General features: G+C 41.4%; 2 protein-coding genes across 2 annotated transcripts in view; one reads left to right on the top strand and one right to left on the bottom strand.

Moving 5' to 3' along the window:
• Window positions 1–2126: 2126 nt before the first annotated feature.
• Window positions 2127–7141, bottom strand: LOC5565783 (peroxisomal biogenesis factor 19). The gene is made up of 3 exons (XM_001650081.2): window positions 6825–7141; window positions 6620–6734; window positions 2127–3135 (listed from the first exon to the last, which is right to left on the bottom strand). Exons 1-3 carry the CDS (start codon window positions 6901–6903, stop codon window positions 2451–2453), a joined length of 879 nt encoding a protein of 292 aa, XP_001650131.1. The 5' UTR covers window positions 6904–7141; the 3' UTR covers window positions 2127–2450.
• Window positions 7142–9448: 2307 nt separating this feature from the next.
• LOC5565782 (protein transport protein Sec24C) overlaps window positions 9449–19728 on the top strand; it is a 28878-nt gene continuing 18598 nt past the window's right edge. Inside the window, exons 1-3 of the mRNA XM_001650080.2 lie at window positions 9449–9650; window positions 9843–9962; window positions 10017–10767. Coding sequence (XP_001650130.2) covers window positions 10678–10767 — 90 coding nt within the window. The 5' untranslated portion in view covers window positions 9449–9650; window positions 9843–9962; window positions 10017–10677. The remainder of the gene's footprint in view (window positions 9651–9842; window positions 9963–10016; window positions 10768–19728) is intronic.

Genomic DNA, 19728 nt, shown 5'->3' with positions numbered 1-19728 from the left:
TTGATAACAAAATCCATAGATAGTCTTATGAATTACGTTCTGATCCATTCTTGGTTCCATAAGACTGTCTTGTGTAATTTGAGCTTTAGATTATAAATTTCAATGAATGAATAATACTAATCCGCGTTGAAAAATAGGTTAAACAACTTGGGAAAAATCAAATTTTCATCCATTTTGTCATGTCGCAATTCGATTAAAGCACTTTACTGTAAGCATTAGAATCGATTTGCGATACGATAAAATGGATGAAAATTCTATTTTCTCTAGTTGGCTAACCTATTTTGAACGCGAAGAAGTATATTATAGCAGCGAAACATTATTGAGAAAAGTTGTGAAGAACGCCTGAATTGGTGCAGGTTTACGTTAGGGGCGGATTAATGGATGAGGGGGGTTTGTGATTTCTTCCGCGTCATACAAATTGTTTTGAATTTTCATCCAAAAATCTTATTCTTTGGATCCAATTCCTTAATCTGATTGAAAGAAAGTGTTAGTTACAGCGGAATTGATGATAAATAGAAAATGTTTACCCTTTGATGCATTAAAAACGGAGTCAGCCAGCGACAAATCAGCAAACACGTCCATTTCGGAAGCCATATTGAATTTATGATAGTGAAATGGCTGTACCGAGAAAATTTGCCTCACGTGGTTCTTCACAATGATGAGCAATGGGGTTCATAAGCGTTCGTACGACATTGACAATTGATTGTTATGAAAAAATTACACTTGTCTTATGAATCTCAATCTCGTCGAATGAAATACGCAAGTGTCTTATGAACCAACAAAAAAATAATAAAAAAACGCGTTCATTAGTGTGATCTTATGAAAATCATGCGAGATTTTTGCCTCAGTGTATTATGGAAACAACATCTGCCGAAAACCATACGATGGTCTTATGAATTTCAAAGATTTTTCTTGTGTCGTAATTCCATAAGCAAATCTTATGACAGTCTTACGTTTGCTTTCCTCACTGTAATTAGCTTGCTCTCGCGGGAGAGCCTACTAATTGAGATTTGAGTGTGAACACTGCTTTCCGCAAATCTGATTACTAGCAACGATAGACGGTGAAAGATGACTGGGAAAGCCCTTCATAGGCTGCGTTGAGAATAGTGATCGCTCGATTCATATCCTAATATGTCACCCTTTTTTTGTATTTGAATATATTACTCCCTCCTTCTACTGCTCCGGTAGCTGTTCTATACCCCTGATCCTGGCTATCAACCTGTGCAGGCAAATAGCCAATCTGTCCGGGCCTATTTGAGGGTGAAACTCCTTTGAATCCACTAATAACTGTATAAAAATAGTGGTATACAAAACATATTCTCCTATTTGTTGGTAATAGTGAAATTATTATTGATAAGACGTTGTTGCCAGTAATCGCTACTTCAATTCGAGTCTATTCCCCTTCGACTAAATAAGATTGCTTGATGTCGTACGTAACCATCAACGTATCTGACAGCCCTGCAAGCGAGCAGCCGGCGTAAAATTAGAAAAATAAAAAAAGCGAAATACTGTGATCAAGTGATTGTTTTTAGCACGGTTTGGTGAAATTTTAAGTTGTTTTCATCAGAAATCAACCAGTAATTATTCTTTAATTAACAAGTAGTGAAAGTAAACAGTGTTGGAGGTTCTACGTTTAGCAAAAGTGGTAAAATTCGGCGAAAAGTGTTTTTCGTTCGCAGGCGGATAAGTGTAAAAAATTGTAGCAAAGTTAACCGTCCGTGTTGAAAATTAGCACGGTTCGTGAAATTTCCACCAGCTACTAGTGTTGAATCTACGGAAATCGTAAGGTAATAGTGTTCTGATGTCTCGTTAGCAATTTGGGAGTGAACTTAGTGTAGGTAAGTGAAATATTTTGAGAAATAATATGGACTTCCAGAAATGTATTTGTATATGTGAGGAAGCCATTTTCACTGCCATGACAGGGATTCCTTCCTATATGTCCTTAATAAGTTCCGCTCCAATACCATCCTTCCCAGCTGCTTTGTTACTCTTGTGCTGTTTGATAGCTTCATTACCATCACTTATTGTGGGAGTTGACACTTACGCTTTTCTTGAGGATGATATTGAAGCTGATTTCATTTAAACTGTAACACACCATTAAAAGTATACAAAGAAAATGCAACTCACATTGTTAATATTTTTTCTCTTTATTACTTTCCATAAAAGTATAAATATTCATATATTTTGCATCCAATCACACTTAGGCAACTGCCTGACCAATTACAAAACAGGTTCTAAATAGAAAAGAAAAGGCAAATTTTGGGAAGCAACTAAAATAGCACACATAATGCGTAGGGTACCCATTTCCATATACAACGCCGTACCACACCAAAGACAACCGGTACGGAAGCCCCGCCTCTTGCCCACATCAAGTATGGGACGAATTACATTGCTCTCTCGCTAAATGAAACTAAAACCAACTTAGATATCGGGATGACGACACCAAACAATTAGCTCGTGGCGCATTGATTGGGATCGCTGAAAGCGGTTGGATCTATAGTAGGCAAGTTCATGTTGCCCGGTCCGATATCCCCTACGAGGTCGGCCGGAGGTTGTCCGAGATCCTGCATGCTCTGCATCATATCGAGCACCGTCTGGAATCGTACCCGTTTCTCCTCTGCTGAATCTTCTGGTTTCTCCTTCTCCAGCTCGCGACACACGTCCTCCATCAGCTTGAGCTGTTTTTCGTACCGTTCCTTGTCCTCTTTAGGAATCTTTTCTCCATTATCCCGCAACCAATCAGGGTACTTTTCCGTAAGATCTTTCAAACTCGGCAGAAGCACCTCAGCTGAAAGCAAACTCTGCATCATGGTTTGCATGAATGGCAAAAAGGCATTATTCTCGCCGCCCTCGTTAAGATCGATGTTGCCGAACATGCCCGCAATGTCTTCAGGACTGAAAGGTGTCTGGAGGTTCTCACGGCCTTCGCTCAATCCCCGCAAGGCATCGGTAATACTCTGACTGATCGATGGGTCTACCGTTTCCGGAGTGGGATTGGTTTGTTCTCCCCGCACGGCCATCGCCGCTGCTTCTGCGATTCTCTGGAACCCTAATGTGATCTGGTCGGCGTCCACTTCTCCGCTTCCACCTCCGAACAATGCTGCCATCTTTTCCTCGAACATTTTGGCCTGGGACCTGTAAGATTGTGAAAACCTTTAGAATTACATATTCGCAGTTACAATGATGGACAAAAACTATTAGACCGCCTCAAACTATTTTTCCCCTTTTTAACTTGCTACATATTAAGCATATTAGCTGCTTCATTATTTTTCAATAGTAGTGGAGTAGAACGACATGCACTAAACAAAGGGCACGGGTATACCACAAAAGATCAAAGAAAACTGGTCGCAGTGGTTCATCCCGAACAGAAACAAAAAAAAAAGCATATTGGCATTGTGAATTTTCGTCTATCATTCAATTATATGTACGTGGACAAATATTTAAAGACTTATTTGAGAAATCTTTAAGAATTACTGTAGGAATTCTTAAAAAAATAAGATAAGGGTATAGAAATTGCTAGTTAAAATCTTGAAGAAAAGCTGAAGGACAATTTTAACAAATCACTGAAGGCATCTTTGAAAAAAACTTTTAGTTGATTTTTTGAAGAAGTTTTATACGGAAGACTTGGATGTCCTAGGAAAATCGATGGAAGAACAATCGGATAAAATCCTGGAGGGCTTAGGACTTTCTTGAAAAATATATGGACATTCATAAAAAAGGTATCGAAGGAATTCATTACAAAAGGAGGAATCACTCAAGGACATTAAATGAACTAAATGAAAAAAAAAAAACAAAGGGATAAGCTAGCCTCGGGCTGAAAATCTCTCAAACAAAGAAATCCATCCATCTATCCTAACCTGAGTAAATCTTCAGAGTAATATTTGAATATTTTGACAAATACCGTGGACGAACCATATTTGACGCGGTTAAGAAAAATCTAAATTCAAACATTTGTCAAATCGTCAAAATCTGTTTGATTTTGTTGAAATTTGAAGCTATGCTAGCTCAACTATTATAGAATTAGTAAAAATCTGTAAATATATACAGCCATTTCATGAAAAACTAATCTAGTGGGTCACCGAATTCCGTGAAAATTTGCTATTTTGTTCCTTATTCGAAATTAGGATACCGTAAAATGGGGCGAATAGAAACACTCTCCGACATGTTTGAATGTGTACAACTTAAACTGTGTAGATAAAAACCATTTTTATTACTCTCAAATATGGGTCCCGTCTTCCTTAGCTGAGACCCCAATTGTCGTTAAAAAACAAAAATTATTTCGTACAAATATTAGTGAAAATGTTGTATGTTTCTATTCACCCCGCAATGGGGCGAATAGAAACACTGGTCAGTAAATCTCAATATTTTTTCATTGAAATGGAAAAATTAACACTTGTTCGAGTGCATCTTAAAGAAATATCATAACGAATTCACCTAGTGAAGAAAAAAATTGAATTTTTTTAAAAACAATTTCATTTTTTGATCATGTTGCAAAATGTCAAAAATGGCGGATGTTTCAAGCTATCAAAAATGGTTGAAATTTTAATATTTTCTTCTTATTTTGTTTAAGCAAAATGTAGCAAAATTTATGATTTGAAAATAGTCTGTCGATACTCTGTTACTATTGAGCTAATGAAAAAAATATATTTTAGTAGGTTTTTTAAGTTTATCTTTACATAATAGACACATTTCTACCTGTAGGTCAATTTGTTTCTATTCGCCCCACTTTTTCTATTCACCCCGTTTTACGGTACACGTGTGTTTGGACTTTTTTTTTCATTAGGATGACCATTGACCAAAATTTTCATTTTTCAAAAAATCATAACTTTTGAACCGCTTGACCGTTTTTTAATTTTCTTGGACGAAATGAAAACTAAAGACTTTCCCTGATATTTCCAGATTGTAAAAAATAACTCCAGGTTCGTGAAATACTGACAAAATAATTTTGATTCAACAATGTTTCAAGCTTCCAGATTTTTTTAATGCATACTGAAGTAGTAATCCTTTACAAGAGAGATTCGCGGAAGCTGACATTTCTGTCAAAGTATGAGCCAATCGAGCAACGAGAGCTGTCAAAGTGTGAGCCAAACGAACATGCGTTATGTTTATTTTGAACTTTTCTTGAAGAGTAATGTAATCCGCTTGAAATTATTCGGTAAAAGTAATTTTGCATGAAGCAAAAATATGAAATATTTTTCTTTTTTAAATTTTTGTCAATGCGATTTTTAGTTGTTGATTTTTTCGGCTGTTTATTAGATTGGATATGTATCTCAAAGATCTATAACGAAAAAAAAATACACTTTTTAGCAATGATGAAGTCATGTCCGTGTTACAATATTATTCTCGACGCCGAGCAAAATCAGCACTGCTGGTCTGTTGCCAAATCATTCCATTTTACTTCCGCTTATCTCTCTATAAAGGATCACTAACTGAAGCTATTTCAAGGTGGAACAATACCAAATTATTTAAGATACCGTGAACGTTCCACTTGACGCATTTTTTAATTAATAGGAAAATAAATATTTATGGTGCTTGCATTCAAAAAATCCGTCTGCAGAACAACCCAATGCTTTATGTAATCACATGTAAAGGATCATCTACAGATTACGTCACGTTTTCAGGGAAAGGAGGGGATTCATCGATACACAACGATTTATTCCAGGGAGTAAGAGTCCGCGGCTACAAAGCTGAAGCTAAAGGCACAGACAAACAGACGTGACACTTAGAACAAATTTCTTCAAAATCCATCGCCCAGTTTACACTATCATCACCTGGTGAGCATGTTGCACGAAAAGGTGTTTCGTGCAACAAGACCGGCAGATGGCGGTAGTGTGAAACGTCAAACGCGAAGAAAAACGATGCGCGCGCCTCTGGTTGTCAGATGTGTAACATAGCGAATTTGAAATGATTGTTAAATGAGTGGTCGATGGAAATTGCGTCAGTATTACGTCTGTTTGTCTGTGCTAAAGGTGTCTGGGTTTGATTTTCGGTAGGTCTACGATGGAACCAGGATTTTCGTAATGGAAATTTCCTTGGCTTCCCTGGGCATAGAGTATCATCGTACCTGCAACACGATATACGAATGCAAAAATGACAACTTAGGCAAAGAAAGCTCTCAGTTAATAACTTTGCAAGTGCTCATAAGAACACTAAGCTGAGAAGCCGGTTCTGTCCCAGTGGGGACGTCAATGCCAAGAAGAATAAGAAATGTGGACGAACTATTGAAGGAATCCAAATAAAAAGGTTTAAAAGGAAACTGGAGAAATTGGTTTATGAATTATTGTAGATCTTTATAAGAAAATCCATTAAAAACTCATGAGTCACTAGCCACTAGTCTCTGAAGGTTTCTCTGGAACCTCTAAAATTTGTCAGCAGGTTTCACTGCAAGTAGAATTAAGAAACAAAACTTTAGAGACCATTTCGGTTAAAATAAAAACTTAAGAGACGTTCCGTTAAAAATGCAGAATTGCATTAAAAAAAGACCAAGTTTTTGAAAAGTGACCTAATACCAGCCCTGCAATTGTTATTAGTTATATGCAAAAATCGTAGGAATTCAGAAACTATTGAAGGAATTCTTAAAGTTTTATCCGTCACTATTTCAAAAATTAATGTCACTTACGAAATAAATTCCTCATTCCACAACTGCTCCGTGGGGGGATCATCGTGTGATGCTTCTGTACTTCCGGATGGTTTCCCACTTTCCTCTTTGTGCTTACCAAAATCTTCCAGAGCACCTAGAAATGAATTTCAATGCAATCGTTCAAAACATCATCATCAGACTAGGATAAAAATAAGAATTATTATGTAATGCCATCGTTGCTTACTGTCTAGCAAGTCGTCCAGTTCTTTGTCGGCGGAACTTTTGCCAGGAGCTGCGTCTGGCTTTTTGTTGCCCTCTGACATCTTTTTCCTGCTCGCAACTTGAACTTTGACCCGGTGTGGATGTGATGTTGATCAGCCTCTAGTAGCTAATTTTAACTTGCTAGTCACTCGCTAACGCACTGTGTACTACTCAATGTAAATTTCAAATGTTGAAAATGGTTAATTTTTGAGAAAAAAAATATCGAAGTGGACACAAATCACAGCACTACGACTAAAAGGCGAGGACTAATGTCGAAGATCGGACTGATACCGTCAGGTGACGTTTGACGTAAACAAAATGACCGAAAGTGGGTTTATATCTGGAGGTATAAGCATACTTGGCATAGATTAAGTATACGACCAGATATAAATGTTTCGTTAAAATTTTGAAAAGAAAATGTCTAGTTTTGTAAACGTGCATAAAAAAAAAATACCAAAGGGTCAAACAATAGAGGTAATAAACTATAGAGGAAAAATGTCGCTGTCGGAACATCTTTTGCTGGCGGAGATAGGCGGGGCTATAAATGTCAACGCGAAAGCACAGACAAACAAACAGACGTAACACTTAGAACAAATCGCGATCAAAATCATAGTCGAGAGAACATGTACGCCCAATGCTAAAATCGGTGTGTTTGGCGGATGGGCCAACAGATGGCGGTAGTGCGCAAACGTCAAACGCGAACAAAAAACGATGCGAGCGCTGCGGGTGGTGGATTGGCCACCTACGGTATATTTGAATCGACTGTTAAAAAGGTGGTCGATGGACAATGATGAGAGTGTGACGTCTGTTTGTCTGTGGCGAAAGTATATGCAATTTGGCAGTTATGTACACTGAAATGAATTTTATTGTAGAGAATACTGAATCCATGGTAAAGTTAAGAACTGCACCAACGATTTTCAACCGACTACATTAATCTGTTAACTCTACTAAAACATAGTCAACATCACTGCACAAGAAAATTTATTCTGTTTATTTAACCAGTGTTGTAGTATTTATGACTAGAAACATACTACATTTTACAAGTTTTGCATTATACTTTTGACCACACTATGTTGTACGGTAGGTGTCATGGATTGAAAAACAATGCATTGTAGTCGAAGTCACTACGGACATAGATACATTAACTGCACTGCTCAGTGATTTTAACCAGACTATAGTAAATTTAACTGATTTTTATAGTCGGTTGAAAATCGTTGGTGCAGTTCTTAATTCTACCATGGATTCGGTAGATTATACAACAAAATTTGTTTGCGTGTACCCGACATGTTTCCGAGCGAGAACAAAGGGAACACCAGCGACATTCGTCTTCTATAGTTTTCTATCTCTATGGATCATTAGAATAACCAAAACGGCCGCTATTGAAAGCATAGATAGCGCCACCGTAGCCTTGTTTGTTCGACTGCAATCCTGTTATAATGTTAAATCCCATATACAGTGGAGCCTTTGTTTTGATGCGGTGAGCACTGACAAAAACTACCTTCAATGATCCATTGGTCAACACAATGCAACGGCATCACCAACTTGAATGACATTTCAAAGTTTTGATCGATGTCAACTCAATCAGATTCAACATGGATTTGCCAAGTAGAGTGTAGATCAACATGTCTTAGCCGTTTTGTCGTTCACATTGTGTTTGGGGCTCAATACTTGGCTGATGATCCATCAAGGGCAGATTCACAAATTTCGTAACGCTGAAAATGTCTATGTTGGACACCCAACCACCCCCTCGTAACGCTTTTTGTAAGAATCTATTTCAATTTTTCTATGAGCTATAACATCAGAAGGACACCCATCCGCCCCCTTTGGCGTTATGAAATTTGTGAATGGAAGCACGGTTGATTGATTCTTCAGATCTCGAGGATATCACACAAAAATAACATTGGGAAAGATAGCGCAAACTCTTGACGACATTAAAAAAAAAAAATAACTGGTTGAATGTTCCATCAGTCCAAAAGCTGTCCAAAATGCCTTCAACTCCAAGAAAACATAATTAAGATAGACGTGGGCGGCGACAAAACTCACCGCTGTAGATCATTTTTTGTCTTACAACCCCATACCTCATTCCGGCGTAACATGTCCCAATTATCGAAACTGACGTCATTCAAGAAAGCTAAGTTGTAAAGTTGTAGATATCCCAGGGAACTGCCAAAAGCTCTCGCATAAATCTCACAATCTCTTCTTCTCTAATTTGCATCGCCCTTCCTTCAACAGTCTTACATGAAAGTTCGGCTTCATGTAAAATGGAACAAATCGATTAAACGCTCATAGCGATCTTTAGAAACCTCTCTTTAGCTTCATCCAACAGTAATGAAGAATGTTTTTGATATAACTGAACCTGTATCCTGCGACGCTCGGGGCCCGAGAAAACAGTAAATTTTAAATAAATGTTGGTCTTGATTTCTACCGGATACACAATATTTACCCAGGTTTCCTTCAACCGCACCTCTGGACTCTAGCAAATCGATTTCATCCCACTGTGCATTCGTCAAAACTTTCGTCAAGTTACGTGGCAGCGACTGCTGGTGGTTTGACAGATGTGACAACCAAAATACACCCCTCTCAGCACCCCGCGCGCCCACAAACTGACCAGCGGATGGCTGCGCTTGCGAAAGATCGAGGAACAAATTTGACACTGCTCCTCTGTTTTCTTGTACATGTCTGACGTGGAAATTGCAGCGAAATCGTCTTGAATTAACTGCTTTTTTACGGTAACTGCTGCAGAATTATGCTGTAAAAAGTGCTATCTGGTGAAAAGAGTATTCAAAGATAGAGGAAATTGTAGAAAAAGGTAAGTTTCGGGCTTCGTAATTGGAATTAAATGCGATCGAAAGTATTTCGCATTTCGTCTGGGAGGGAGACTCGGAACAGTACGGGAGAAGAGGTTCCAAGTCATCGATGCGAATGAAGGCACGAAAAATAACGCCAATAATGATTAGAAGCTAAACATTAAATTTTGTTTTTCTGTTTTGGTCATTTTCAGTTAAATTAGTTGCTAACAATGAATCCGCAGTTGACACCATACGGCCAGCCGCCTCAAGGCTGGCCACAACCGGGAGTAGGGCAAATGCCTCCACCGCCAGTCAACGGAGCTCCACAGAATGTAAATATTTCTATACATTGTTATGCTTTAATATTAATTGTTTTATTCTTTTAGTTGCCCAACCAATTCCAAAATATGTCGATCGGAGGTCCACCGAAACCCAACGTAAATGGACCACCTTTCCCCCAATCAACCAATGGTTGGGCGCCCGCCATCTGCCGCTGCTCCAGTTCCGGGACCATTTCCAACCGGTCCCCAATCTCATCCTCCATTGCAAAACGGTCCTTCAGCAGGGCCTCCAGTTAGGCCGCCGATGCAGAATTTCGGTTTGCCTAACGGGCATCAACAGCCCTCGCCTAGCCAACCGGGAATGCCTCCGATGGGGCCTGGTGCCGTACCACCTCAACAACAGGCCACCATACCACCTGCAGGTCCTCCGAGACCTGGCAGCCGATGATGCCCCCTATGGGCCAGACAATGCCTCCGATGCCCGGAATGCCGCCTAACGCTTATCCACCGCAACAAGCTCAACAATATCAACAGCAACCTCCACAGCCGCCACAGCAGGCACCTATCTCCCAATATCCTCCGCAACCCGGTCAACAACAGCCGCAGCAATACCCTGGCCAACCAGGATATCCCGCAACCGGTGGAATGCCCCCCATGGCTCCAAATGTGGCCGCACCCAACCAGTATCCTCCGGTGGGCCCTCCAGGAATGCCACCCACAATGAACACTGGGATGCCACCGATGCCGAACACCGCCGCTGGGCCAAATGTACCGGGATATCCGCCACAACCTGGTCAAATGCCGCAAATGCCCGGTGGACCGCATATGCCGCCGCCGCATTCCGCGTGGTTATAACGTAAGTAGAAACAAGGACATACAGAGTGTCAATTATGTACCCTTAAAAACTACTTTTGATCATGCCCGTTTATGCAATTTTTTATAATAAGTAGTGAAGATGTCAATGAAACTTAGGTTTTGCTTTGTCACGGGTTGGTGTTTCTAGGCGCGGATCGATTTTCTGAAATCGCGATTAACGCTAATACGATGTTAAGATTTTTGTAACAGTCCTGGACTTATTATTTCAATTTTACATAAGTTACAATGTTTATATTTTGCAGTGTCCTATATACTGTAAAAATTTGTAACTTTTGTAAACTGTAATTGTGCATATTGGAAGCACAGAGTTAGCTCATATTGTAGTATAATTACACAATTTCTATTTTGTACACAAGTTTACATAGTCAAATGACTCGAGTACAGTGGTGACACGATTTTTGCGGTTTTCGGGGTTTTGCATTTTTGCACGATAAAAGCAGCATGAAATTGAACTTGTTTATATGTATCGCAATGGAATGATTGTGCTCTTGCTGTTAGAGCTACAGTGATTCCGTAGCAGGTTCCGTTTTTCCTGAATAAGTAGCCAATTCATTAATTTTCTAGAACTGAGCCGTGTGGCACATTCAAAATTACAGAATTCCATGGAGAATTCATCAGAGATATCTTCAATAACATTGGCCACTTAGCGTTTCCATAACAGGTTCCGGGATTCCCGAAAATGTGGCTAATTCAAACATATGATAGAACAGCAGAAATTCTCAGAATTTCATACAGAATTGATGAAATAAATCTTCAGTTATGTAAAGTTCCGTGAGTTCCGAAAAATGGACAATTCCAATAGTTGGTGGAACTTAGCCTCGTGGCACACGTCTTTTTATTTTTCTTGAGCACCCATTATAAATGTCTGCAGTTATCTCAAATAAAATTATTAACCAAGTGGCTTCGTAACAATTTCCAGTAGTCGCGAATGAGTAATCAATTCAAATATTGGATGGGACTGAGTGCGGCTCATCAATATTTGTAATTTTATAGATTATTTATCAAGAACGTCCTCAGTTATCTAAAACAACATTGATCACTCAGTGGTGTATAAAGTCAAAATTTTAAAGCGAATTAATCAGAGATGTCCACAGTTATCTAAGGTAACATTAATCACTTAGTGGTGTCGAGAGTATTAGCTATATGATCACTTTAAACATTTGATGGAACCTAATCGTACGGCTCATAAAAACTTTTAATTTTTTATAGAATAGCATACTTTGATCAGAATGTGGTCCCGGCAAACTTCGTCTTGCCATCAAGTAGGCTTTTACAAAACGCCATGTAATCCCCCATACAAAATTACACCTGATTCTTCTCCCGTTTTCCAGATTGTTCCAGAGACTTTCCCAAACTTTTTCCTTGCACGAACACATCGCATCCCTTGTCGAGTGCAAGAGTGAAAAACTTACGTCAATCCGTTGATCCGTTCTCAAGTTATTTCGTGACATACAAACACCACTCCATTTTTATGTATATGGATAGAATGATTCTCAAGCCTGCGGTAGAACTCTGTCGCTACCGTAGGAAAGAAAGTTCTCAAAATATCCGCAATATGATAGTCCTTACGGCTTGGCTTATAAGGGAATATTTCAGATGATTGCACTTATTTATTATCTGCTTAGTTCTCCATAAACTTATGTAAGATTTTATGGTTATGATGGCTTTGTTCTGTCTAAAGTATAAAAATTGATCGCATTATTATTCACGTTCGTTTCACGTATTTCCAAATCGATGACAACTTTTCAAAAAGGCGTAACTGCTTTGGAAACAACTAGTTTTCCGAATTTCTACAAACAGTTCATGAAACCAGATTCCTTTAGACAAGTTAGCTGGTGAATTTTCTAATCAGTCATGTACATTTTGATATTGACCTTAGCACATACACCAAATGTTGTATGTAGAAATCCTTTATAAGAGAGATTCGCGGAAGCTGACATTTCTGTCAAAGTGTGAGCCAATCGAGCAGCGAGAGCTGTCAAAGTGTTTGCCAAAAAAACATGTGTTATGTTTGTTTTGAACTTTTCTTGAGGAGTAATGTAATCCGCTTGAAATTATTTCGATAAAAGTAATTTTGCATGAAGCAAAAAAATTAAATATTTACTTTTTTGAATTTTTGTCAATGCGATTTTTAGTTTTTGATTTTTTCGGCTGTTTTGTAGTTTTGATATGTAGCTCAAAGATATATAACGAAACAAAATACACTTTATAGCAATGGGGAAGTCATGTCCGTGTTACAGTATTATTCTCGACGCCGAGCAAAATCAGCACTGCTGGTCTGTTGCCAAATCATTCCATTTTACTTCCGCTTATCTCTCTATAAAGGATCACTAGTTGTATGAGACAACGGCAGATATAAATAAATCCCTCGACTATTTGTATTGACCTTTTTGGTCAATGATACTCAAACAGAATTTTAACAATTTTGATAATCTGCACAGCCCAGATCTATTAAATATTTGGATTGATAACTTTTTCGGAAATCCCGGAACCTGTTACGGAACCATTAGGTGGCCAATGTTACTTTAGATAACTACACATTTTTCTAATAAATTTAAATGATTTTGGCACTTATCCGGGAATCCTGTGGCCTGTTTCGAAAGCACTAGGCCAATGTTTCTTTAGAAAACTGAGGATATATCTGATGAATTATGTATGGAATTCTAAAAAAAATATGTATCGCATGATTCAAAAGTTTGAGTCGGCCACTTATTCGGGAAACCCGGAATCTTTTATGGAAACACTGGGTGATACCTGAACAAATCACTAAGAAATTATGTATGAAATTCTGAAAAGTTTGATTTTTCGCATGATATGGTTGCATCACATGAATAAGTTGGCCGCTTACATGGGAATCCCGGAGCCTGTCACAGAACCACTACGTGGTCAATGTTGCCTAAGGTAATTGAAGGCGTCTATAATGAATTAAATATGGATTTCGGAAAAGCTCGATATGTCACATGTTGTGGTTGCATCAAATGAATGAATTGACCACTTCTCTGGGAATCCCGGAACCTGTTACGGAACCACTAAGTAGTAGAGATGGTCGGGTCTCACTTTTTTCAAACCCGAACCCGACTTATTTTAATTCTTCAAATCCGGACCAGACCCGAACCCGAGATCAAAATTAAAAAGCAAACCTGGACCCAATTTCATTTATTTAGTTAACATCTACACAGATAACACTGAATCAACAATTTCACGCCACAATACTCGGTTCGTGGCCGCATCTCTCCATCCTCGGTTCTGCCCCACGCTCGCCAAATCGATACGCACTTGATCCGCCCACCTAGCTCGCTGCGCTCCACGCCTTCTTGTACCAACCGGATCCGAAGCGAATACCATCTTTGGCAGGGTTGCTGTCCGGCATTCTTGCAACATGCCCTGCCCATCGTATCCTTTCAGCTTTGGCCACCTTCTGGATAATGGGTTCGCCGTAGAGTTGGGCGAGCTCGTGGTTCATCCTTCGCCGCCACACACCGTTCTCCTGCACACCGCCGAAGATCGTTCTAAGCACCCGACGTTCGAAGACTCCAAGTGCTTGCAAGTCCTCCTCGAGCATCGTCCACGTTTCATGCCCGTAGAGGACTACCGGCCTTATGAGCGTTTTGTACATGGTACATTTGGTGCGGGCGTGAATCTTTTTGACCGCAGCTTCTTCTGGAGGCCATAGTAGGCCCGACTTCCACTGATGATGCGCCTCCGTATTTCACGGCTAACGTTATTGTCAGCCGTCAGCAAGGATCCAAGCTTAGCTTAGCTTAGCTTAGACTGACTACACATATCAATGGTTGCTATTCCGTGATTGGCCGAAGTCAGTGAAAATGCACAAAGAATCAACTAGAAGTTCGGCTGGGATTGGCTATAATCTTCTTCAGTGTGCATAATTCAGTGCCTCTATTTATTACAGGGTCAATAACGGCGCCGGCCACGTCCTTGCAGTCAGGTGGGATTGGGGGAAGGAATGTTAGTGTGCAACCTTTGCTTTTTGGAGACCGTGTTTGCCTCTGCGTCTCCACAAAGGTTACTGGGAGGGATGTTTGTTAATGGGGAGGATCGTTGGGTCATAGAATTCACTTTGATAAGCGATTAGACCATGATAAACAATGATTTGTGAGATATATACATGCTTATACGTAAATATAATATTTTCATTTGATATGAACAATTTCTATGTAGAGGAAAATTATGCCGACACTTGAGGTGACGAACCATTCAAAGTTTGTTGAACAAATACCTAAATGTAACATTCCTACAGCTATCAGGACGAAAGCTATTATATTTTACTCATTTGAAAAGAAACAAAAACTCGATTGGTTGGGACATCATAGAACACTCTTATTCTTATGCCGACACTTACAGTGGCGAACCATCCAAAGTTTGTTGAATAAAGTGAACCTTTCGCAAGTCTACACTTGTAGTGTCGAACCATTCAAAGTTTTTTTAATTACAAAAATAAAGGTATATAAGAGGTGTTCTGAAAAAAAAAGTTAAACATAAATAAATCATGAATCAGAGTTTGTGTCGACACTCACAGTGACGAACCATCCATAGTTTGTTGAAAAATCATATTTACATCCCACCATTGTAACGATTGAATGTGCAGTCATACATATTTTATAGATTAGAAATAGTAGCATGAAACGAGCTCACCAATTGATCCGTTATCCTTGACTGAGCAGCCACAATCCACTTTCGGCTTCACTCGTTTGCTCGGCTATAAAAAAAGCACTCAGGAAAAAAAAAATAAGCGCGCGACCCAAAAAGAATAAAAAAAAACTGTTCGGGCTTTCTTGACGCACTGCCCAGGAGCAAGCGTCAAGGTCGAAGGATCAAACAGAACTAACCGATCGCGGCACTTTTTCAGTTACTCCAACCGAACTCACCGATCACGCCACTTTTTCACTTACTAGACCAACGCGCGACATGTTTGATCCTGCCCTCGTCGCTCGCCCCGGCAAAAGCAAGTGTCAAGGTCGAAAGATCAAACAGAACTAACCGATCGCGGCACTTTTTCACTTTCTTCAACCGAACTCACCGATCACGCCACTTTTTCACTTACGAGACCGACGCGCGACATGTTTGATCCTGCCCTCGTCGCTTGCCCCGGGAAAAGCAAGTGTCAAGGTCGAAAGATCAAACAGAACTCTGTCAGCCGTCAGCAAGGATCCAAGGTAAGACGAACTCGTCGACCACCTCGAACGTATCCCCGTCTATCGTAACACTGCTACCTAGGCGAGCCCTGTCGCGCTCGGCCCCACCAGCTAGCATGTACTTTGTCTTGGCCGCATTCACCACCAGTCCAACTTTTGCTGCCTCGCGTTTCAGGCGGGTGTACAGGTCTGCCACCTTTTCAAATGTTCGGCCGACGATGTTCATATCATCCGCGAAGCAAACAAATTGACTGGATCTCGTAAAAATCGTACCCCGGCTGTTAAGCCCGGCTCTCCGCATAACACCTTCTAGCGCAATATTGAACAACAGGCACGAAAGTCCATCACCTTGTCGTAGTCCCCGGTGTGATCCAAACGAACTGGAGTGTTCGCCTGAAACCTTCACACAATTTTGCACACCTTCCATCGTCGCTCTTATCAGTCTCGTGAGCTTCCCGGGAAAGCTGTTCTCGTCCATGATTTTCCATAGCTCTACGCGGTCGATACTGTCGTATGCCGCCTTGAAATCGATGAAAAGGTGATGCGTTGGGACCTGGTATTCACGACATTTTTGGAGGATTTGCCGTACAGTAAAGATCTGGTTCGTTGTCGATCGGCCGTCAACGAAGCCGGCTTGATAACTTCCCACGAACTCGTTTACTACAGGTGACAGACGACGGAAGATGATCTGGGATAATACTTTGTAGGCCACATTTAGAATGGTGATCGCTCGAAAGTTCTCACAATCTAACTTGTCGCCTTTCTTGTAGATAGGGCAGATTACCCCTTCCTTCCACTCCTCCGGTAGCTGTTTCTGTTTCCCAGATTGTGCGTATCAGCCGGTGCAGACAAATGGCCAGCCTTTCCGGACCCATCTTTATGAGTTCAGCTCCGATACCATCCTTACCAGCAGCTTTATTGTTCTTGAGCTGGTGAATGGCATCCTTAACCTCCCTCAAAGTGGGGGCTGGTTGGTTTCCATCTTCCGCAGTACTGACGAAGGCATTTCCTCCGTTGTCCCGTCCTTCATTGCCTGTGCTCTCAGCACCATTCAGGTGCTCGTCGAAGTGCTGCTTCCACCTTTCGATCACCTCGCGCTCGTCCGTCAGAATGCTCCCATCCTTATCCCTGCACATCTCGGCTCGCGGCACGAAGCCGTTGCGGGATGCGTTGAGCTTCTGATAGAACCTACGCGTTTCCTGAGACCGGCACAGCTGTTCATCTCCTCGCACTCCGTCTCCTACAGGCGGCGTTTTTTCTCCCGAAAGAGGCGGGTCTGCTGTTGCCGTTTCCGTTTATAGCGTTCCACGTTCTGCCGGGTCCCTTGCTGCAGCATGACCGCCCGCGCTGCATTCTTCTCCTTCAAAACCTCCTGGCACTCCTCGTCGAACCAATCGTTCCGTCGACTCCGTCCTACGTACCCGACGTTGCTCTCAGCTGCATCGTTGATGGCTGCTTTTACTGTTCTCCAGCAGTCCTCAAGAGGGGCTTCATCCAGCTCACCCTCTTCCGGTAATGCAGCCTCGAGTTGCTGCGCGTATGCCGCTGCGACATCCGGTTGCTTGAGCCGCTCTAGGTCATACCGGGGCGGCCGTCGTACCGTACGTTGTTAACGACGGAGAGTTTTGGGCGCAGTTTGACCATCACCAGATAGTGGTCAGAGTCGATGTTAGCGCCACGATAGGTCCTGACGTCGATAATGTCGGAGAAGTGCCGACCATCAATCAGAACGTGGTCGATTTGCGATTCTGTCTGCTGTGGTGATCTCCAGGTGTATCGGTACGGAAGGCTGTGCTGGAAGTAGGTGCTACGAATGGCCATATTTTTGGAGGCGGCAAAATCAATTAGTCGTAGGCCGTTTTCGTTCGTCAGCCGGTGGGCGCTGAACTTTCCAATCGTCGGTCTGAATTCCTCCTCCTGGCCAACCTGAGCGTTTAGATCTCCTATGATGATTTTGACGTCGTGGCTTGGGCAGCTGGTCGTACTCGCGTTCGAGCTGCGCGTAAAAAGCGTGTTTATCATCATCAGTGCTTCCGGAGTGAGGGCTGTGCACGTTTATTATGCTGAAGTTGAAGAACCGGCCTTTGATCCTCAACTTGCACAATCTCTCATTGATCGGCCACCACCCGATCACGCGCCTCTGCCTATCACCCATCACTATAAAAGCTGTTCCCAGCTCATGTGTATTGCCGCAGCTCTGGTAGATGGTATGGTTACCTCTAAACGTTCGCACCATTGATCCCTTCCAACACACTTCCTGCAACGCTACGATGCCGAATCCACGGTCCTTCAGCACGTCGGCGAGTATGCGTGTGCTCCCGATGAAGTTGAGAGACTTACAGTTCCACGTACCGAGCTTCCAATCGCTAGTCCCTTTACGTCGCTGTGGTCTTCGTCGATTGTCCCGGTTTCGTATTCTCTCGTTGATTATTCGTTGCTTGATTTTTTTACGGCTGGCTTGCAGGGCCTGACACCAACCCCCTAGATTTCCGGAGGACCATTCCCCCTAAATGTTCGGAGGACCATAGTGCGCAGTTTAGCTTAGAGTCCTTCTCTGGCACTCGGACGATGATTAGCCGCCCCTGACATGGGGAACAGACGCTGTTGTGAGCCGCTCCTAACATGGAGTACAGACGCTCAAGGTTTGCAGAAGCAAAAGCAAAAGCAAACCCCCCCTTCCCTGTCAGCATACGACCAAAGTTCCCACCGGGGGTTGGTTACCCGATCTTCCCTAAGGTTACTCGTATCCCCAGTACCGCGAGGAGGTAGGGATAGGAGTTGCTGGGCAAGAGGCTAAGGACCGCACAAAGGGGTCTATTTTATTCCTTCAGGTACGCAAGGGTACCAATGGTACGCCATGCCCAGCCATTTACCAACCAAAAACCTGGACCCAACCCGAACCCGAAAAAATGTCGCTGTTCAAACCCGAAACCCGTTTTTTTTGCAATAAAAATAAACTCCGAGTTTTAAAAGATCTAAATTCATCGTTTCTGATGCATAAAGAAGCTTTCAAGTTGTTACAATTTTCACAATTCTCACCAAACCTGATTTTTTCAAGCCCGAACCCGATCCTTACCTGATAATTTTAGAGCCTTTAAACCCAAATCCGACCCTAACCCATCGGTCACTTCTCTGGGAATCCCAGAGCCTGTTACGTAGCCACTGTGTGACCAATATTGACTTAGATAACTAAGTGAATATCTCATGAATTCTTTATGAAATTCTGAAAAGTTTGATGTGTCGCATGATATGATTGCATCAAATATATGAATTGATCATTTCTCTAGGAATTGGAACCTGTTACGGAATCAATAGGTGGCCAACGTTGCCTTAGATAACTGAAGGTGTCTCTTATGAATTCTGTATGGAATTTTTAAAATTTCGATAGGTCGCATGATATGGTTCTATCAAATGAATGAACTGGCCACTTTTCCAGGACCCCCCAGAAAACCCAAGAATCTGCCATGGAAATCCATATGGACAATGTTGCCATACTCAGATAGCAACGTCTTGGATCATTTTGTTTAAAAAATGCTGCAAATTTTGATGTGATCCACCGAAAACATAAATTAGCCACTACTCCGGATGCCCTGGGAACCGTTTAATGGCCTTCGGAAATGGCCCCTTGGCTACTTGGTAACCAGTAGTGCCCTGAACAACTAACCAGTTGATTAGATACCTTTTCAATGCATTTTAGACAAAATACTATGTTTCGCAATTCACAACTAATGTATTCTGCTCTTACAAATGCTCTTGCAAAAATGGCCAAACCTTGGTCCCTTTGGCAC

Source organism: Aedes aegypti, chromosome 2, assembly GCF_002204515.2.
Source record: "Aedes aegypti strain LVP_AGWG chromosome 2, AaegL5.0 Primary Assembly, whole genome shotgun sequence".
Taxonomy (NCBI): Eukaryota; Metazoa; Arthropoda; class Insecta; order Diptera; family Culicidae; genus Aedes; species Aedes aegypti.
This window is presented reverse-complemented; position numbering and strand designations above follow the sequence as displayed.

What these genes read in the sequence shown, in the direction of transcription:
- LOC5565783 (XM_001650081.2), bottom strand. Translation starts at nt 6,903, where the DNA reads ATGTCAGAGGGCAACAAAAAGCCAGACGCAGCTCCTGGCAAAAGTTCC. An exon ending in ACTGGACGACTTGCTAGACA is followed by an intron (nt 6,735 to 6,824) that starts GTAAGCAACGAT and finishes ATTCATTTCTAG; the next exon opens with GTGCTCTGGAAGATTTTGGT. An exon ending in TGGAATGAGGAATTTATTTC is followed by an intron (nt 3,136 to 6,619) that starts GTAAGTGACATT and finishes ACAATCTTACAG; the next exon opens with GTCCCAGGCCAAAATGTTCG.